Source organism: Thermobia domestica, chromosome 15 (genome assembly GCF_964235325.1).
Source record: "Thermobia domestica chromosome 15, izTheDome1.hap1.1, whole genome shotgun sequence".
In the NCBI taxonomy this organism is placed as follows: domain Eukaryota; kingdom Metazoa; phylum Arthropoda; class Insecta; order Zygentoma; family Lepismatidae; genus Thermobia; species Thermobia domestica.
The window spans coordinates 24,878,855-24,899,147 of NC_137468.1; the positions used below are offsets into that span (position 1 = coordinate 24,878,855).

Here is a 20,293-nt window from a genome sequence, read left to right on the forward strand (position 1 = left end):
TTTCACCGATAACGGCCGTTTTAATGGGGACACTTTCTTGTTTAGCATGTTAACTGTCTGGTTAATGGTTTCAAAATCTACATTCAGAGGAACAAATTCTTTATCCTGCTGGTGCATAATTTTATATTTACATCTCTTTCGTGGTCACCAATATCTCACACACATTCACGTTGTTCACGGTAAATACTCAAAGCACCCTTTACACAAATAATCATCCTCTCCTAATGCTACGTTTTGGCAGACGCGCTGTACGCAATACATATATTTTACCACAAAATAAAATGTTTGTCAAGAATTCTTTCTGTACACAATTATCTTATGCCTTTCAGAATCAGCAACACATTTAATACGGTCCTTACTGTAATAGGACTTCCTCATTGTTATTCACACGAACACTGTAACTAGTGCACTACAATATCATGTTACCAGTAAAAACAATTTTCATGGTTCCAGAGAACACTAAGACGATGTTCACGACACCAAACCTCGTAATAAACTGTTTCGTGGTTTCAGCAGAACTTCTTGAACAAGTTCGAACTTGATGCGTGGAGTTATGAGAGGTTTTGCAATAATAAAGAATATTTTTTCTTCTTTTTATTATTATTATTATGATTATTACAACTTACACAGACGTAGTTTTTATTCGACATTTTGGTTTTACTAATGATGACAAACATAGAGTGAAATTCACACTTAATTTTGCAAACTATCTATAACGCACGAGATAAACCTTTTAATGAAATCCATGTAAGTTTTCGAAAACTGTGGTGATGTGGGGAAAATTGTGCTTTATGTGATGTTTGCAATCATTAATGAATACCAAATATCAAATAAAAACCACGTAGTGTCATTTGGAAAGAAATAAAAGTTCTACCAAGTTGGCAACACTGCCAACCGAATTGCAACGCACGTAAAAATTTTGATATTGATACAAATCAACTTTCTGAACTTCATCATAACTTTAGCACGCAGTTTCTGATTTAACGCGAAATATATATTTTATTTTCCATTGTCGCGAGCCGATTTTTGGTCCCGAGTTGGAAACCCTGTAACTCGAAAACGAAGCGGAATTCGACTCATGTTTATAGGAACTTTTTTACTGGATTTGATGTCAGGATTCATCTCTCAAAATTTTCATACTCCCTTTCAAATCGCCTTGTGTATAGGACCTAAATGCCCATAGGAAATATTTACATTGCAAGTACAAAAATCGAAATTTCAATAATTAATTACGAATGTTAGGGGCTTCAGCCGCATGAACGGTTAACGGATATTAAATACTTAGGTACTTTTCCAATACATGTAAAAAATTCAGATTTTTAAAAGGTGGGGTTTTTGAGAAAATGGCGTCCAAACATGGCGTCTTAATGAAATTTTCAGCTTTTCATCATGCTATAACGTGGGATGTAATAATCAGAAATGTAAGTCCTTTACATTTTCAAGAGACCTTATGCAGTAGATTTCGATGCTACAAACAGATGGTTGATATTGCTCGTGAAGACAGAAAAAAAAAATGTTTGAAGTTAGCAAAATTTTCATCAAAGTTGGCAACATTGCGAGTGAATTGCGCGATTCCTATTGGACCAATAGACGAATTTTTACCCTCCAACGAAACATACAACTTGATACTCTTCCTGCTATTGCGATTATGTTACTAAGTACATTAGTTTCTCTACAACAAAACTTTTAATTTGACATGTTTTTCAATTTTTCGAGCAATCCGAGAGGAGGGCAGCCATTTTGGAAGGCTGTATATCGAAGGAAAAATTTTTTTCAGCAAAAATAAAAAATATGGGTCTAATAATATTGCATGTAGATCCCATATACAAAAAATAAATGAAATCTGATACTATGATGGGGACCAATTGTGGTTTGCCTGGACGATTTGAAATGGAATTGTTCTAATGAATTATACTGCTAAGTGTGAATACATGCACAGCCACTGGCAAAAATAATAACTCGATTACTTACCGTACATACTCAGTTTATAGTAACTTAAAATTATAAACCAACTAACTCGGCTTATAAATTGATCAAATTTAAGTAGTTTCAAAATCATCTCAGGGCTCATAGCGAGTAACTTTTTTTTTTTTTTATAACTAAAAGTTACATTTTTTAAGTTGGTCACTAAGTTACTTTTTAAAAAAAAAAAAAAATTGTCACTAAAAGTTACTTTTTGGGGAGGCAAAGTAACTTTTCTGTGTGATGTATGTTTTGCATTGGCATTTTTCTAAGATAAATATAAATGGAAAAGGGCACAAACTTGTTACTCATTACTCTTCTGAAAGCTTCAGTACTTGCTGCCACATGTGAAACAGTCAGCTTTATTCTCACTTCAGCTTTTATTCTTTCTAAAACATAGTGGATGGTTGGTGGATGCTTAAGCTCTCAAGGTAGGGTTGAGAACCCTTCTGTGTCTATTCTTTCTTCTATCATAATAGTCTTTTAGTTTTCTCTCGTAATAGTTAACGCTCCGCTCAACGTTGTGTGTGTGGTTCATGTTCGTCTTGTGTTATGCTGCTTAAGTGTAGGTGATGAATTTGAATATTTCAAGTCCGCTTACCGTAACTACAAAACATACTTAGAAAACCTAAGAAAGGAGAAAGTTCAAAAAGAAGAAAAGATGAAACAAAACAACAAACAAAGAGAGGCGATGGAGAAATTGACAAAGGGAAAAAGGGGCATGATGAGATTTTGGTCACTTTTTCGTGCTTTTGATCCTTTTTCGTGAGCTTTTGGTCACTTTTCAACTACTTACAAGTGACCAGACCACTATGAGCTCTGTCATCTTAATGTTTTAAAAAAAAGAAAAAGCTTTGATTGGTCCATTCGTTAAAAAAGCTATTAGAAAAATATTACGCATGGGAGGAATGTATTTCTGCTAGTGGCTAGGTGAATTCTATGTATGTATAAAAGTTAAAAGTATCCTTCGAACCTCCTGGAATACACCTAAAGAACCCTTCGAATCCGCAGACCCTAGTTTAGACTCCTCTTTTAGTAAATGGATTATGTTCTAAAGCTATATCTTTCTAGCTGAGCTGTAATCTTCATTTCTTTTTGATGCTACAATTACACGAGACCATATCCCAAAGAGATTGCAAAGGATTACAGTGTATTAAAATCTGTTCATTGTGCATAGCCTTTTGAAGCCCTAGTATTTGTATTTTTTTTTTTTAAATCTAATTAAATATAACCTAATTAATATTTTAAATTTTCAGAAGGAAGCAAGGAGCTCGAACACTTCAATTCTAGTTTTATCAGCGCATGGAAATCAACGCATAATTATAAGATGTGGCAGAGTGGAGACTACAGCACAATAATGGAAATTGTACCCGGACATCCTTTCTCTGGTCAACTCTCTATGGCAGACATGAAACTTCGATTATCACAGTAAATAATCTTCGTATTTTATTATTATTATTATTATTACAATTAGATATTTCAATCTTTTTAAATTGATAATGGTTCACTAAACTAAGAGGAACAATGTTGACGCACCGGCATGGTAATCCCGAAATCTAAGTTCAATTTCGGTCCGATTGCACGTTTTGCTTCTTCAGCTCCGTAGGTGTAGTATACGCAAAAACTGGTTGACTCCTTCGTTTCTTATATTTTGTTTCCTGAAATATTGAAATGCAGATTTAAGATATTTTATAGAAACTTCGTACAATAAATAAAACAGCAGAATAGTGCTAAGAAGACGGATCCACCAAATTTAATTAAAAGCGAAAGTTTTACAGCTGGGCCGCAAGATGTCGCTACTGTCAGTAGTAACTGTGCATGGTCCAGAGCTGTAGGTCAAGTTTTATTCCAATAGAGGTGCTGGCGGCGATTGTAGCTGAAATCTGGATTGCTACCATTCGTGAGATTTGTAGTTTTGTATTCGCTGAAGAATTGGATTCTTTACAGAATCAATGATTGCTTATGCGAACTGTCCAAGGCAGCGATAGGATGCGGTGAGACGTGAGGGGATTAACCCTTTAACTGGCACAGTTTTCTGGAAATGTGTGCTTTCAGGTGGCAGACGTAGTACTACGTCGTAGCCACAAGAAACGTAGAACAATGAAACAATGATGAAACAATGATGTATGTTTCACACAAACGATAATAGAACACAACAATAAACAAAAGAATGTTACAAAGAAGTCCGTGCCTCACCAAGACATTTGCTTGCAGTTTCTGTGTCTTTTATTAATCAGCAGCAATGTTCTTCTTACGAGCAACAATGTGGTATCTATTATGTGGGGCATTCAGAGCTATCTATTGATTTGTTTCAGATTTGAATGTAAGAAGAAAAGTTTTCAAGAGAGACCTTCGTCATTACCACTGAACATTAGTGACTTTTTAGTCAAGACGTAGTACTACGTCGTAGCCGTTTCTACTGCACATATACCATGACACGTAGTATTACGTCATAACCATTTAAAGGGTTAAACAAATTAATGCCTCATGTGAAATCGGTTTCAGTAGTGATTTTATGAGGGATTGATTTGTTCGTCCTGGCACCGAATTCAGAATTTATTATTAACAATAGTAATAAATTAGTGTCCAGTTTGAAGCACGTCATTATTATTATATTCTGGTTTTAGCGCTTTTGTTGAAGTCTGGTAATACTTTTTTCAAGTAATACGAGTGGACCATGACTTTTTTTTTTCTTTAATCACATAATAGGCATAGGCGTTGGGAAAGAGATGACATAAAAATAAGCGAAAATGACAGATATTAAGTGTGCATTCAATAGTTTTCGGGGTCGCTGAGAAGAATAGTGACACACTCAATGGTGTTTAAGTAGACATTCATTCGCCATCGGCGGCGTGGGAGACCCAGATTCGATTCCCGGCGGGAGCTCATGTGGTTCGGATTCCACGTTAATCAGTAGGTCCACGTCTCATATAGTCTCGCTGCTGAAAGGGACGCTAAACTAAAATCAACTCAACTCATTCGCCATCGGCATTGGAAGGTGAGGAGAGAAGGAGGTAAAAATAAAAATAATCGGAGACGACCGATATTAGTGTGCAATCGAAAGCTCTCTATGTCGCCAAGAAGAATAGTGACTCAATGCTGTTTGAGTCTACATTCATCTCCTGAGGAGATGAGCGGTAGGAGAAGGGTTAACAAGTAAAAATAATGCGAAACGACCGATATTAGCGTGCAGTTCAAAGTTTTCAGGGTCACTGAGATGAATAGTGACACTTCCGATGCCGTTGAAGTCCCAAATTCAGTCTCCATCGGCATGAGGGGTGGTGGGAAGAAGGGTTTGGGGTGTGGATGGGAAGGAGTAACATTACGGTGGTAGGGAATACTGAGTGTAGTAGGGGATTTAATTCCTGCCTTATGTTATATAGAATTACCGATCTCTTTGTTACTCTACAAAAATGCATATCTAGAAATCGAAATATAAGCGAGTGCCAATGGTGCAAAGTGTTTCCCATGAAATGCGGATGGATCTTATTGACTCTTCGTGCGACAAGGAAATTCCACAGTTTCATGTGTATAATAGAACATAAGTTCTTAAATGAATTTTTAAGTAGAAATACGACTTTAAATGTACGTACAAAATTTAATAAAACCGAAATTTTGCTCAATAAAAAACAATTATACCCAGTAAAACTCACTTGGCTTCTTTTAAACCGTGGGTTTTTTTTCAATTCTGGTTGAATTACGAGGTTATCTTTTTAAGTGAGGTCCTCTTTGCAATAAAAATGAAACAAATAAACATTGTTAAAAAAATCTGTTTTCAGAATTTACACAGTTTTAATTTTCTGTCCTAGGAACAGAAAACAGTAAGTTCATAACTTTCTGAAAACGCATTTCTGCTGTTTAAAAATTTCCCGAAATACATTTATCGTAGCTAGGAGACTGTGAAAGAGAAATTAACTTTGATTTTGTTTCTACTAACTTTGCATAAAATAACTGAAACTGTAATTAATGGGCAGTAATAAACAAACATGCTGTAACTAGTGTTATCGAGATAGTACACACTAAGAGATAACTAAATGCTTCCGTTATTGAAGTAGTTTGAAACTCCAGCCAATTTGTTCTAGTTTGCATGTTTCCTAAACTTTTATTATTACTCTTCTTTTCAGTACTATGCAGAATACGGAAAGCGGTCGCAAACTGAATCAGGCAATGGTGAGCACAGGTAGAGCTGTGGCTCACACGGGACGTGCAGTCGGTAAGTGTTTAGATATTTAGGTTAGAATCAAAGCAGTAAATACTGATATTCTTTTGTATGCACCAGTTTCGATAAGGGAAGATGTAAAGAGGAGCAGAAATTGCCAATGATGTGCAAAAGTACACTTAAACCTATGTTGGCCACCAGCAAGTGCATTGAAAAGAGGCCAGTTTAAAGAAAATACGGTAAATTATTTTGAGGCAAAAGCTACTACAGACTGTAAGTGCTTGCATTGGCGGGGCGATTGGAGGTTAAAAGTGTGTGTGTGGGGGGGGGGGGGGGGCAAGACACAAATATTTGTATATCAATGTTAGTTTTCCTGGTTGTTTCTAACACTTTGTTTGACGAAAGGTTGTATAACTAATAGGATACTATCTTTTTCAGTTAAAATACCGTATATCGTATTTCATATTTTATTAAATAAATTAACATGAGCAACGCAAGTAGATACTAGCCCTTTGTATTCTTAAACAACGAAGGTGTAAGAAGAGATTCGATTCCTTGCTCATGAACATCTTAAAATTGTATCTGGAAAATATTGTGTGATCAGATTATTTAATAAATTGCAAAACAAATAAATAGAAAGAATAATATTAATCATGGTAATGAATAATACAATTTTGAATACATGTTTTGCAAAATTGTATTTAAACCAGGGATTAATGAACAACTTACATCTTTAATTCCACACATACTATTAAATGTATGTTATTACTCTTAGAAATACAGTAAATGCTACAAGCATATGTTACGACATTTAAAGAAATATTTTTGCAGTTTCCGAAAATTGTTCGTTGCCATTAGGTGCCGTTTTCACTTTCTTGAAATACATCAAAACTTAACAAAACTTAAAAACACTCCACACTCCAGTTTTACAAAATAATCCTAAAACTTAGAATTATGTCGAATTTACTAAATTTAATTGTATATACACTCGTACACCCCTAAACACGCCATTTCACTCGTATATTACATTGCAAAACAATGATAAAGGTAGTTGTTTCTTATTACTCTCTTTTTAATCATTTGGAATGGGATACCTGGGTTCGATTCCCGGTGGGAGCTCATGTAGTTTGGAGGTCCTGTTTCATATAGCCTCGCTGCTGAAAGGGACGTTAAACTCAAAATCAACTCTCTTTGTAATCAATATTCCATACTATTAGAAAGAAGAAAAGACATTTTAGGAACTATCAATTTTTGTGTAATTAAAGAATAACTTGTGAAAGACCTTTTTGATTTATTTATTTATTTATTTTTTATTTATCTATTTTTATTTATTTATTTATTTGTTTGTTTGTTTGTTTGTTTGTTTGTTTGTTTGTTTGTTTGTTTGCGAAATGTTCTCTCAATTAGTTTCAAAGAGCCTCATTAGCATATAGAATCTTTGTAAGAAGAAATGAAAGTACGCTGGAATTGTTGCGCTCCAATAGGTTAATTTTTGGACCGTTTTCTGTGGCAATTAAAACGCAATTCCTGTAGCTTTCTTAACACCACGGGAAGATAACCAATACGAACTCTCGCAACGGCAAATATTATATCGAACTATTTTGTTTCTGTGAACCAGTAATACATACAAAAACTTTACATTTCCAAATGAAACTATATTCATTAGTGGGTCACTTCAAAAAAAAAGTGGGGGGCAACTGCCCCCCTAGCCCCCCTGATCGCCACCCATGAGTGCTTCTAATGCAGTAAGTAATTTTGTGCACGTATTAATTTGTATTTTATAAAGATAATACTATATAATAGTATTTTATAAATGGTAATAGTTTATAAGTGATGATAGACAGTCCTATCAGACGCACATACACCTACGCCTATCATGCCTATATCACTTGTAATGCAAGGCAATGTCAGAACACTCTTAAGTAGAGAACTTCGGACTATGCTGAGGCGGTTAATTTTACAGCTTTCTTGGAAATTTACAGCTACTAGTACAAGCTTCAATTTCCCGTTTAAATTTTAGGTTCAAGATTGTGTAAGAATTACAAGAAATTGTGTCAGACTCGTACGGTAGTTCTAAAACTAAATATTGAAAACACCCTGGGTCTACAGGTCATGCGGAAATATACCTGATAATGCACCTTTTTAAAGTGAGGTTCACCACATTTGCTTCCAATCCCATTACGTGTGCCTTTTTAAACCTTTAAATTTAGTTATAAAACCAGCTCTAACGCCATCTGTTAGCGAGTAGTTGAACTACGTTCAGCCTAGCGAGAACACTGGTCGCGTCTTTTTTCCTCTAACAGGCACATCAGGAGCTTTCTGGATCTACAATAGTGGTCGTGGCGTCTTTTTTTCACGTGACTCTTCAGTTTGCCTCGACGCTGGTTGGATGTCAAAATCAGGGTGCATCCCGGAAATCGAACCCGGAACCCGTGGGTTCAATATTTTAACCAGTAGACTACGAAACCCCTTTTAATTCAGTTATATCTTTATATTCACATGCTGTTGGGATATAATACCGAAAAATATGCGTGCTTTACCGTGATCGTATGTAGGATAATACGCACATATCAACGTACGAATGTCACAGAATTATACGTTACGAAAAGTACAATAAATTAGATTTCTTTTCTGTATACTTGTTTTTAATGTACATATTTTTTTCTTTCAATTCTGCAGGTGGAGCTCTCTCTCAAGCACGAGGTGCTTTGTCTAGTTGGTGGACAACTTTCACAGCTGCATCGCAGTATCCCGAGTTAGAAAGACCAGCACCAGCTTTGGAATTTCTAAAGAGTGATTCATCCACGACAGAAGAGAACCAAGCAGACACAAGTAAACATTCACCTGAGAATAGTGTGAGTGATCCCGTTGCAGAACAGTGATCATAGTTTATAGGTTGAATGTTAGAAAGTAATTTATTTAGTGTGTGTATGTGTGAGCGAGTGAATTACGAAATTAAGAAATTAAAAAAAAGCCATCGTAGCGTATCTCTAGTGGTATATGAAAAGCGGATGAGTAAATGTACCATCAATTTAAGTTTAGTCTTTTCGTTTGCTTAACCACAAAATAGTCGAGCCTGTGATTTGATTTGTATTATTTATAAATATATATAAAATATTTTTCTTCATGTGCCGTACATGATAGTGATATATTGGTGGAAGGAGTATAGTAGGTGCTGCATAACTGTGCGTCTCGTATATGAACAAATGCATTTCAAGAGGAAAATATTTTGTTCTTGTATATAGGATATCATTCCTTTTATTTTCTCAAATAAATGAATGTTTTGTTGTTTATGTGTAGAGAAGATATATATTGTGCTTTTGATATGTTATGTGTTGTTGATATTTTAGATTTTTCTTTATGTTGTTTTAATGTTACAGAGGATATACGTATATGTAAATAATCTGTAGTAATGTATTACATGTATTATTTCACTGTAGTTACATATTGTCTGATGTATAATAGTAGTCTAAGTTTGATAGGTAATATTTTTGAAGGTTTGTTTTTGTAAAGAACAAGTTAATTCTCAGTACGTGTTCATGAAAGCTGGAAGTTGAATTCTGTTCTGATTCCTGTTGAGTTTGTAATTTGATGATAAGTATTAAATTGTTTTGACTTTGAATGATCGTCTGGTAATAAAAAGTGTACACAATAATTGTAAAATTGTGAAATTCGGGCGAGATTTTGACCTTCTTTAAAGTTTTGAATCGATCTGAAGCACACTCCTAGAGCAATGGTACGATTTTCTTTTCCTTTTTCATGTTCAAAAGATTATTCACTATGCAAGTAAAGGTAACTTTTAAGCTTCCCTGTGACAGTCGCGGTCGTTCGCATCCTTAGAAAGACGGTCTAGCTCTTTTCCCGATGGTGAATACATGAGTTTTGAATCCCATGTTAAACTATAGTTTCATATTGTCTCGGGAGGGAATGTCAACATTAAAGTTAATATTTGAAGGACTTGACTTAGAAACCATGAAATAGATTGGTGTTTTTTCCTGATAAATACGTTATGCGTAGGTTACGACATTATGACATATTAGTGACGAATATAAGAACAGTTCTACCTTTTATCTCGAATTTTTGTGATTCACTGTCATCTGACATTCTTTCAGTGACTTCTAAAAATTGCTAAACTGAACACATTAAGATTCCTCCCTTCTTGCGAAACTCTCGTCAGAAAAAAGTGGATAATCTCACTCCTCGAGATCATGTGTATTATATATACAGCAACCAGCATAAAGGTAACTTATAGTTTCCAGAAATGCATTTCAGTTTCCACGCACAAGATAGAGTTTATACAAGCCCAGTGGTTAGCTCTGGCGCAAATCCCGGGGAGGATGAGGGGACGTCTCCCCAGTCTTGGAACTGGGGGAATGTCCCCCCAAATAATCCGATTTTAAATGTGTTTTTGGGGCAGAAGTGTTATGATTTATGTCCGACTGCTACAGAGGAAAGTAAGATGAAATTGATGTCCCTTGCTGTGTAATATCCAGTAGGTTCACCTCAGAAATCATCTCCCCCTTCCCAGAATAAGCCTCAAATCTCCCTGCCTCCCAATGTTGAAGACAACTCTGCTCCCCTGATCCTCCACAGCATTGTTTTTCAACTTCGTAAATATTTTGAATATCGCTTAAAAAAATAAGAGTATGGAAACGGTCGTAAATCCCCCTCCCCCTCCTCCCCAATGTTAAAGACAGATTTCAGCCGATGGCACTGGTTAGCATTTATTTGTGTATCATACTTTTTCTTTAAAAAAATAAAAAAAAATAAAGCCTGTTTCGTTTAAGTAGCGGAAAGTAATCAGCAGTTACTTGCAATGTCGTTACTCTTTTGCTCAAGCAAAAAAATAGATCTAAAATTAATGACAAACATTATTAATTATACAACATACTAAAAAAATGTTTCTGTAATGTTTCTGGACGTTTTCTTTGAGGAAAGTTTCACAGGAAGGGAAGAGCCTTAACAATGCGTCTATTTAACAATTTTTAGTCATCACTGAAGAAAACGTCAGAGAACACTGAAATGATATGAGTGAATCACAAAAATTCGAAATACAAGATAAGACTTCTTTATTGAAGTTATGTATCCCATAGCACCTGTCGGCAAATATTTTTGACGTTTTTCTCAGCTGTAAAAATTGTAGCTTGACTTTTTGAACTACTAAAGAAACGCATTATTGTAATTGAACGGGTACAGACCTCGCGCCACGAGTAAACTCTATACAGATGGGGACGGGGTGAAGAGAGGCACGAAGGTCAACTCTATTTTCAGAATCTGGGGGTGGACGACGGTTTATGTTTGGCCTTTCCGCGTTTAAAAGATGTGGTATCAAGGGTTGCCAGTACGGTGAAGTGAATTTACAGTACATTGACCTTCTAAAATTTACCCGAGGAAATTATCAATTGGGATAACATTTCCAGGATGCGGGGAGGCAAATATATTAGAACGTTGATTGTAACATCTGTATGCCAGTTGTAAGGCATAAGCGTCACAAGCTGGCTAGAAGGCCGTGGTCCTCTAAAGATTGTTGCATCAGAAGTACAGTATTTTATTTATTATTATAGTTGTTTTTTTGGTTGAGAAGCAATCGAGTCTTTATGTGATTTTGCACCTCATGTAAATGAAATCTTTCAGTTTAACGTCCCACGATTATGCCCGTAAGGCTAAGGGAGACGATGATAAAGCAAGTGAATGATAATGGCAGAATTGGTGGAATGAAAATGTGGGATTGAACGAGGGTACACCTACAGACACGATGTTGTCCGCCACAAACTTACCTGGCCGGGAATCGAACCAGAGACCCTACACACCAGAGTTAAGCAGCCTATCACTGAGCCACCGTGCCTCCCCTTTGTACCCCATGTGAACGTGGAACTGAAATAAAAAGTAGGATTAATTTCGAGTGTGTGTGTGGGGGGGAGGGGTTGGTTCGGAGATATCCCAGACAGTGGTTTTCCCTCTCCCGCAGAATTTTTTTAAAAAGACCAGAAATCAACATGTGTAACACTTAAGTTTTTCCCTCAAATATAAAAATATCAACCAAACAGTTTTTCAAAGAAACTCCGAAAGTAGCCATTTTTCAAGTTTATTTCTGGGCTATGTATCAGTGAAAATCATATGCCAAAATGTATTCAATGGTTCTTTGCTAAGTGCAATATTATTTGCTACAGATATTTTCTTTTTCCTAATCTTAACAATTACTCATAACGTGGCAATCCTGAATCTCGTTCTGAGTACAGCCTGTTCGTCACACGGTGTTTTGTGCCCGAATGTAACGGCCTCCCCGCGCCTGTAAAATCGACAGCGTGGGCACATGTGATACATCTACGTCAGAGTTTTTCTCGTGGCGCGAGGACAGTACTCAGAAGTGAGTGTAAATATTTATTAATACAAAAATTTTCAGTAGCAACTTAGACGCATTGCTGAGTTTAAATTAATCGTTGAGTTGAGTTTAACGTCCCTTTCAACAGCGAGGCTATATGAGACGGGATCTACTGATTAAAGTGGAATCCGAACCACATGAGCTCCCACCGGAAATCGAATGCAGGATTCCCACGCCAAATGTGCGTACGCTAACCGCTTAGCCACGCTTTAAATTAACCGTGTTTTATGTTCTAGGACTCGTGTCCTTCCCAAATTGTAATTTTGCTTTTCGTTTTATTTTTATTTTATTTTATTTATTTTTTTTCTAGAAAAGTGAAATGGAGAAAATTTTACTTAGAATAATTATAACAATATAAACAACCTTTAGTTCCTGATAAGTTATTTTGTGCGCACTTTTTTTGTATTTAAATACTATGTAGAAGACTAAAATGAGAAAATCGTCTGTCTTAGTCCGTAAGGTTGCACAATGGTAATATCAATATTTTCTAAAACAGTTAAAACACCAAATGAAAACACCACGTTCGATTGACTGGTTCCTCAAGCTTAGAGAGAATGATTTTTTTAAAAAAAAATACACTATCGTCGGTTATTTTCCTTAAGTTGATATTTCAGTAAACGCGAGACCGATCTAGTACGTCGAAACGTAAGACAATACAGTATCAGGAGCGTCTACCAATATGGGTTTGCTGCAAATTGTAGAATCCTTGAGTCGGCTAAAATTTAAGGATTGGACATGGAAAATGGTCGAAATTCAATAATTAATAGGGAAATTCACCAAATTTCAGGATACGTGAAGAAAAGCCATCTCTTGCGTCTTTTAATGCTTAATGTACTGCCATATACGGAAGTATCAGTGAACTAGAATTCAAAATTCTATTGCAAACTACATATAAAATATAAATTACCTAAAAATACTGTTACCTAACTTCGGGAGATAACTCTTTATAAAATGAAAGAAAAAAAATCTATTGAACATTAATCGAAACACACATTGCACAGTTATACGTTGTTAAAAGTGCTGGTAGTCAGTTTTGAAGCGCCGTAGCTTGAAAACTGTAGGACCAAATAGAGAACTGTCTCCGTCCGCACATGCGTAACACTCAGTAATAGAGGGATGCCCCTTCCAAGCTTTTATATTAACGTTGTCAGTGTAATGTTATCAGAATTACCATACATAGTAATTTCGTACTACATGAAGCAAAAAATAAGTAATGGTGAGCCTTCATTGAAGCTGAAATATTTCAATTTTCTGACACATATAAATGAATTAAAATACTGTCATTGTAATGGGGATTATTTTTTCCCATAAGATAAAACTAATATATATTTTTATTAGTTTAACGTCCCATGATTATGAACAGAGGTAAAACGAGACGGTGATGAGATGGATGATGAAAGGGTAAGAAAACGGAGAACCCCGAGAAAACCTATCCCTTACAGTGTTTGTTCACCGCCAAGACTACGTGACGGAAGCTGGGATCAAACCAGGGCCCCATACGACAGAGGGGAACACACAACCGTTTAGCCACCGCGGCCCCCACTTCAGTTATTAAATGAACCGATAGGGTACATAGCTATTAAAGAAATACTGACCTTGAACTCTATTTAAGCATCCGTATTCTTAATGTATTTGTAGATGTTACGATTACTGCTTGTCATCATCATCAATGCGTGATTATTAAAGAATATTTACCTTGATTAATGATTTCCATAAAGCTAAATTTTCAGTTTTTCGAAAAAGAAAAAAAAAAATAATAATAGAGACCATTAATCGATGTAAATATTCCTTAATTATTACGTACCGCTGATGACAGTCATCGAAATGTTTTCGAATGAAAAACAATACAGATGCTTAAATAGTGTATCTTTAGTAATAGTATTTATTAAAAAGCTACAGTGTTATAACTGGCTGTACTGCTATCAACCTTATTGCGTACTTGCACATGTAGCATTGGGGACGTAGTAGTCAATGGAAGACCGCTCACCTTTGGTGCGAGAGATTCCATTCTCAATCCGAGGTCATGTGAGTGGGTGGTGAACAACATTGTGTCCGTAGTTTTCTCGGGGCTTCGTCCCACATTCTCATTCCACTAGTTTTGTTAGATATACACAGCAGAATGGTCAGTTATGATGAGTGTGGAGTGTGTTCATATCCTCGTCACATGCATGAAAAAATTTGACATTTTAAAACATGGGAAAAGCAGAATATATCTGACCATGTGTATCAGGAACACGCCTGTTCATTACACCAGCAGATAAGGCTACGTATCGTGTTCTGATCTGATTGTTTCTTAAAATATTCTTGTTTGGAGACAAGGAATGAGAGTTAGTGACGTAATGAATTTTACATACAAATCATAACTTGGAGTTCACACAGCACTTGGTTACAGTCCAGAAAAGTCTTGTACTCAGTAAGCTAGTGGTTTTCAACTGGTATGCCATGAAACTTTCGAAACAGTGTGACAGTGAAAGGGGAAAATGAATAAAAATAATATAATTCAATATATTTTTAAAAAGGGAAAATATTCTGAAGGCGAAAAAAAATATTTATTCCACATATATTCAAGAATGAACCTAGTAATTAATGAAAAAGTTGAGCTATCTCCTCGTACGCTAGTAATCTGCTCGTACGCTTAATAAAGCATGCTGTGCCATGACCCACAGTAGGTTGAAAATCACTACAATAAGCCTAAAAGCAAATATGATAACTATTCAAATACACAATATCAGTGTAGGAGTTCTTCTTAGATGCGTAACTCGTCAGAAGAAAACCTAGATATTTGTTTCAATATGCGGAGTTCTGCTCTCCTCCTCCCCCTTTCCCTTTAAAGATAATTTGCCCTACTTATGTAAGACTCACTCTAGAAGTTGAAGAGCGTTGCCATATATCCGCTTCACGCATTTATCAGATATTTGAAGTTTATTTTTGACGAGTATTTGAGCATATTCGCTTGTAGACTAATATCCAGATGTTTTGATTTTTCACTGTTATAAGAGGAAATCAAACTATACATTCACCTAATTAGCTTTAAAAAATGATTAGTTTTCTACCAGCGTGTTTAGCGATAGGGAGGAAGTTTTTAATTGAAGAGTCTTTTTAACAATTAAGCTCGTAAATCTTGAACCATACATTGGTTCTATTAGAAAGTAGCCAACTAATAGAAAATAATATACGATGAAGGATAGTGTCGAAATGAGAATCATGCGTATTAAACTTCCGTAATTTTCCAATAACATAAAAGACAGTTCTTGTTCTGGAACAGATTTTGACAGCATGCGAAACACACATCGATATGCAGCGTTATAACATACGAAAAAAGATCTTAATTTTGTTTTAAAACTTACACATAGTTACTCCTAATTCTTTTATATATATATATATATATATATATATATATATATATATATATATATATATATAGATAGATAGATAGATAGATAGATATAGATATAGATATATATATATATAGATATAGATATATAGATATATATATATAGATATAGATATAGATATATAGATATATATATATATATATATACGCTTCTGTATGCTCCGTGTAAAAGTTGCAAATGAAGTCAAATAAATATAAATTATTCTTTTAATTTCAAAATTTTAGTCAGTCTTAAAAAATAATGTAATATTTCAGTTATATGAAGGATGCAACAGAGTACTGTAAATTTAAAGTTTTGGACTTTTACTAAGAATAAAGCGTACTTATTTTAATCATTGAGCTTTAGAAAATTTCAAGTCACGCTGTATTATTATTATTATTATTATTATTATTATTATTATTATTATTATTATTATTATTATTATTTACCATCTTTGTTAGCAAATACTTTTTAGGAAACATAAAAAGGTTCCACGTAATCAATACTGTGATTTTTTTTTTTTTTTAATTAGAGGCTGTTGTGGCTCAGTGGTAGAGCGTTCACCCTTGGTGCATAGGGTCCCTGGTTCGATTCCAGCTTGCGCCAGTGAACTTTATGGTGGACAAACCGTGTGCGTGGGTTTCCTCGGAGTTCTCGCGTTTCCTCCCACTTTCTTCATTCCACCATTTCATTCATTTCTCATCATCACCGTCTCCTTTAGCCTAGCCGGCATATCCGTGGGACGTAAAACTCAGATTTCATTTCATTTCATTTCATTTTTCCTTTTTTTAAAATATTATTATTACCACTGTTTCCTTTAAGTAAACAACATTACCGTAGAATGTTGGCTACCTTAGAAATAATATCTCTTGCTTCTTACTTCCACCATTACGAAAAGAGGGGGTGGGGGTTAAATGTTTAATTGGCCGCCCGACGCGAGAAGGTGTTTCCTGAGCAACAAAGTTACAGCTGAAACAGTGCAATTTCTAAATGATCATGTTTGAAAACTTTCTGGTACTTACACAACAAATTTTAAGATAAAACCGAATATCAGGGGAAAGGAAGTGTAGTTAAGATGGATATTTAAATAGAACTTACACCAGGTCGTCCATAATTTCTCTAACCACTTAAGTAGATCATGTAGTTATCAAGCTAGGCAACTTCAAAAAGTGATATCTTCTTTTGCATTTTTGCAAGTATGTATTCTTAAAGTAGACGTTCATTCGGTTCATTTTTATTAGAACTTTCTTCTTTCGTTTGACAATGAATCCTCTTGAAGTTCAGTGGCGGTATTTCTTGCTAGGCTCTGTATGTATACGTCAATAGAACTCAATAGATTTTAAAATAGCAATCTTGAGAGAAGTACGTTTAAAGTATTGAATTCCAAAATAGCCTTGACACCATAAAGACATAATTAAAGTTAATTATGTTTATATGTTAAAAAAATATTTACGTGTAATTTTGTATAAGTCGATGAACGTTATTATTTAGTCACGTAAACTATGACAGTTCATGTGAAAATCCAGGGTAAATCATTTCTAAAATTGTGAAGTAGTCCAAAATAAGTCTACTGTTATCAACAATTTGAATAAGGACTTCAGAATACTTATAATTTATCTATTCACCTCCTGGCCAAAATTTGAAATTTGCAAGTAACGTATTTCGATGAATTTTGTTTGTTTCTACAATCACCTTCAGTTTGAAAGGTGAGAAGGAAACCGATTCCTCTTGAGAGAACCGGTCGATCTACAATATGTACATTAGTATTAAAAAAAAAAAAAAAAGTCTTTTGAAACACACCTTTAAGTATGGGAAGTAGGTAGAGCAGATTTTTTTTAAAATAGTTGTTACTTTGAACCAGCATTTAATGTAGAGTTCCTAAAAAGATGTAAAATATCTGAGAATATTCTAGAGTGGAAATTCGACAGCTTTTTGACCAGTTTTTTTTTGTGACGAATTGAAAGAGCATTAACGTCTAAAAAGTAGTAATAAGATAAGATGTGAAACCCTTGCTGTTGTATATATTTAGGATGTCTTGCAAACAATTAGTTATTTATATGGCAGATGTAAATGTTTTTTTAAGTCCAAAATTAATATTTTAAATCCTTGTGGAAATTATTGTCACAAATTTGTATTCACCATCAAGAAATAACCAAACAGTAAGGGGTTAATAGAATTTTGATTATCTATTAATGTTATTCTTCTGTATTGGCGATAAGAGGATTATGAAAAGCAAGCAAATAAAGTGTGAAGTAACTATAAAGATCCTCAGTTATCAGGATTCTCATTGCACAAAAATGTGAAAAAAATTACCTTGTGAAAATCTTGTACAGTAAGGGACACTTCTGAATGGTACACCCATATGGATATTTACGGCAAAAGTGTACCATCCAGAACTGTCCCTTACTGTACAATATATGTATTAGAAACAGTATAAAAGGGCAGAACTGAACTTAATTTGATTAATTATGATGCAGACAAAAAAAAAAGTATTACTTGTATTATGTAAAAAGAAAATACTTATTGTTAACATTAAGTTTATCTATTTTTAAAATATTTTAAACTTTCGTTTTCGACACATTGAAAGGACGTATTATGAGGCGTTTCATCTTGCCACTGTTAACGGACCTTCTATTGAGAGGTGACAATGAGGTAGTTTTCTATAAAGGTTCGTATTGACTTTAGAATAGGTTTCATTTAGACTAGTTATAACTTCATTCTTCCAGACAATAAGTTTCTATTTTCACTTGTTAATGAATCATGACCAAATGAATAATACGTTCAAGTTGAAATAGTGAAAGCAAAAGTAGAATTCAATTTAGAATATTTGAAGTGAGATCATCAAATATAGCACTATATATAATAGTGATATGTATATTTTTAATGATAAGACGAATTTAATAATGTAATTTACAAGAGCGGAAGAACTGCTTGAGTAGAAAACGTTCATGACATCCACAGTACTTTTGTACATATTTTATTGTATACTCTTTCTTGTGTTAAAGTACTTAAACTGCGTAAGATAATGTTGAGATAGTGTTTTGATGGTTAAAAAGCATCCCTGTTGTGTTTTGTTAGAGGTCATAAATAATATACGTAGACTGTTCGAAAGTGTAGCTCCCGAGAGATTGGTTATTTTGTCGCAATCTAGGCCAGAAGATATTGGTATAATAATAGCTAGTAGAGAAGTTAACATCATTGTGATTAGAAATGAGATAAAATGACTGAACATTAAAACAACAGTGTATAAGGAAATGATATATATTGGCCAAATGACTAAACATTAAAACAGCAGTCTATAAGGAAATGATATATATTGGCCCTTTTGGATCGGAAAATTGATTATACTAATGGATAATCTACAAACTGAGAAGAAGAAAGAACTCGTATCACAAGTGTTCTATTTAAACTGTGAATGCAAAACGTACAATACCTATGAGAGTTTTATATACATATATATATATATATATATATATATATATATATATATATATATATATATATATATATATATAAAATTCTTTATAGTGTATTAAAAGTATACAGAGAAAATAACAATATATATGACGCCCGAACAGGGACATACAGGTTCGATCCCCGGACTGTTATAAAATTGAATCCTTTCAAACAGGAACCTAAAGCATCGAACCTAAGACAGATAGAGTTGCCCTTAGCGAACTGGGATAGAACGTATCTAACATTTTTGTCATAGGATTGCCCCCTATCGAATAGGGACAGCTTGGAATCAAATCAAAGAGTGTTATATATATATATATTCCAAATCATATACCACCCAGTTCTTTCAAAATTTGGTTGTCCATTAGTATAAATGACGGTGTACAAAAGCACAACTAAAATTGAACGCTTCTCAGTATCTTAAATCCCTTATATTACACTAATATATTTATTTTTAAGGTAAATGAATTTCAGAAGTTACATTTTGAACAGACTTCGTATTTATAATTTAGCTAGCTGGTTTGATTGGGCTGTAAAAAGACAGCTTGTAAATAGAAGTAGAAAAAACGAAAGCTATGTATGTACGTAGGAGGAAAAACGAGTTCCTTTAGCAATATTGGTGTTTGTACAGTGTTATTTCTCTTCGAGACAATAGATGATCAATTTAAAAATAACTAATACTTAAAATTAAACATACGTTGATTTTTGAAGTACTGAAATTAAGGACGCTATTAGTACCAGTCTTCATTCTAATATATGAGATAATGCTTTGCACGTGTTATTGCTATAATATTTTTTGTTCTATATTACAATTGAAAAATTGTCACAAATTTAAAATAACGTATAGCGTGCCAATCTCAGAGGTTAAATGGGTTTGTTTTGAAAATGCATCATTTCTAATTGTTCTTTGAGAAGTATATACTGCAAATATTATACTTCAAAATAGTATCTGAATGCTAT

The 20,293-nt window shown here is 34.3% G+C and overlaps 1 protein-coding gene across 2 annotated transcripts in view; it reads left to right on the forward strand.

Annotated features, from left to right (window-relative positions):
- Nucleotides 1-18,013, forward strand: part of LOC145672132 (late secretory pathway protein AVL9 homolog) — a 73,977-nt gene extending 55,964 nt beyond the window's left edge. For both annotated transcript variants that reach the window (XM_081741432.1, XM_081741433.1), the window contains 3 exons: nt 3,219-3,390; nt 6,087-6,175; nt 8,801-18,013. In XM_081741432.1, coding sequence (XP_081597558.1) covers nt 3,219-3,390; nt 6,087-6,175; nt 8,801-9,003 — 464 coding nt within the window. In that variant the 3' untranslated portion in view covers nt 9,004-18,013. The remainder of the gene's footprint in view (nt 1-3,218; nt 3,391-6,086; nt 6,176-8,800) is intronic.
- Nucleotides 18,014-20,293: the final 2,280 nt, after the last annotated feature.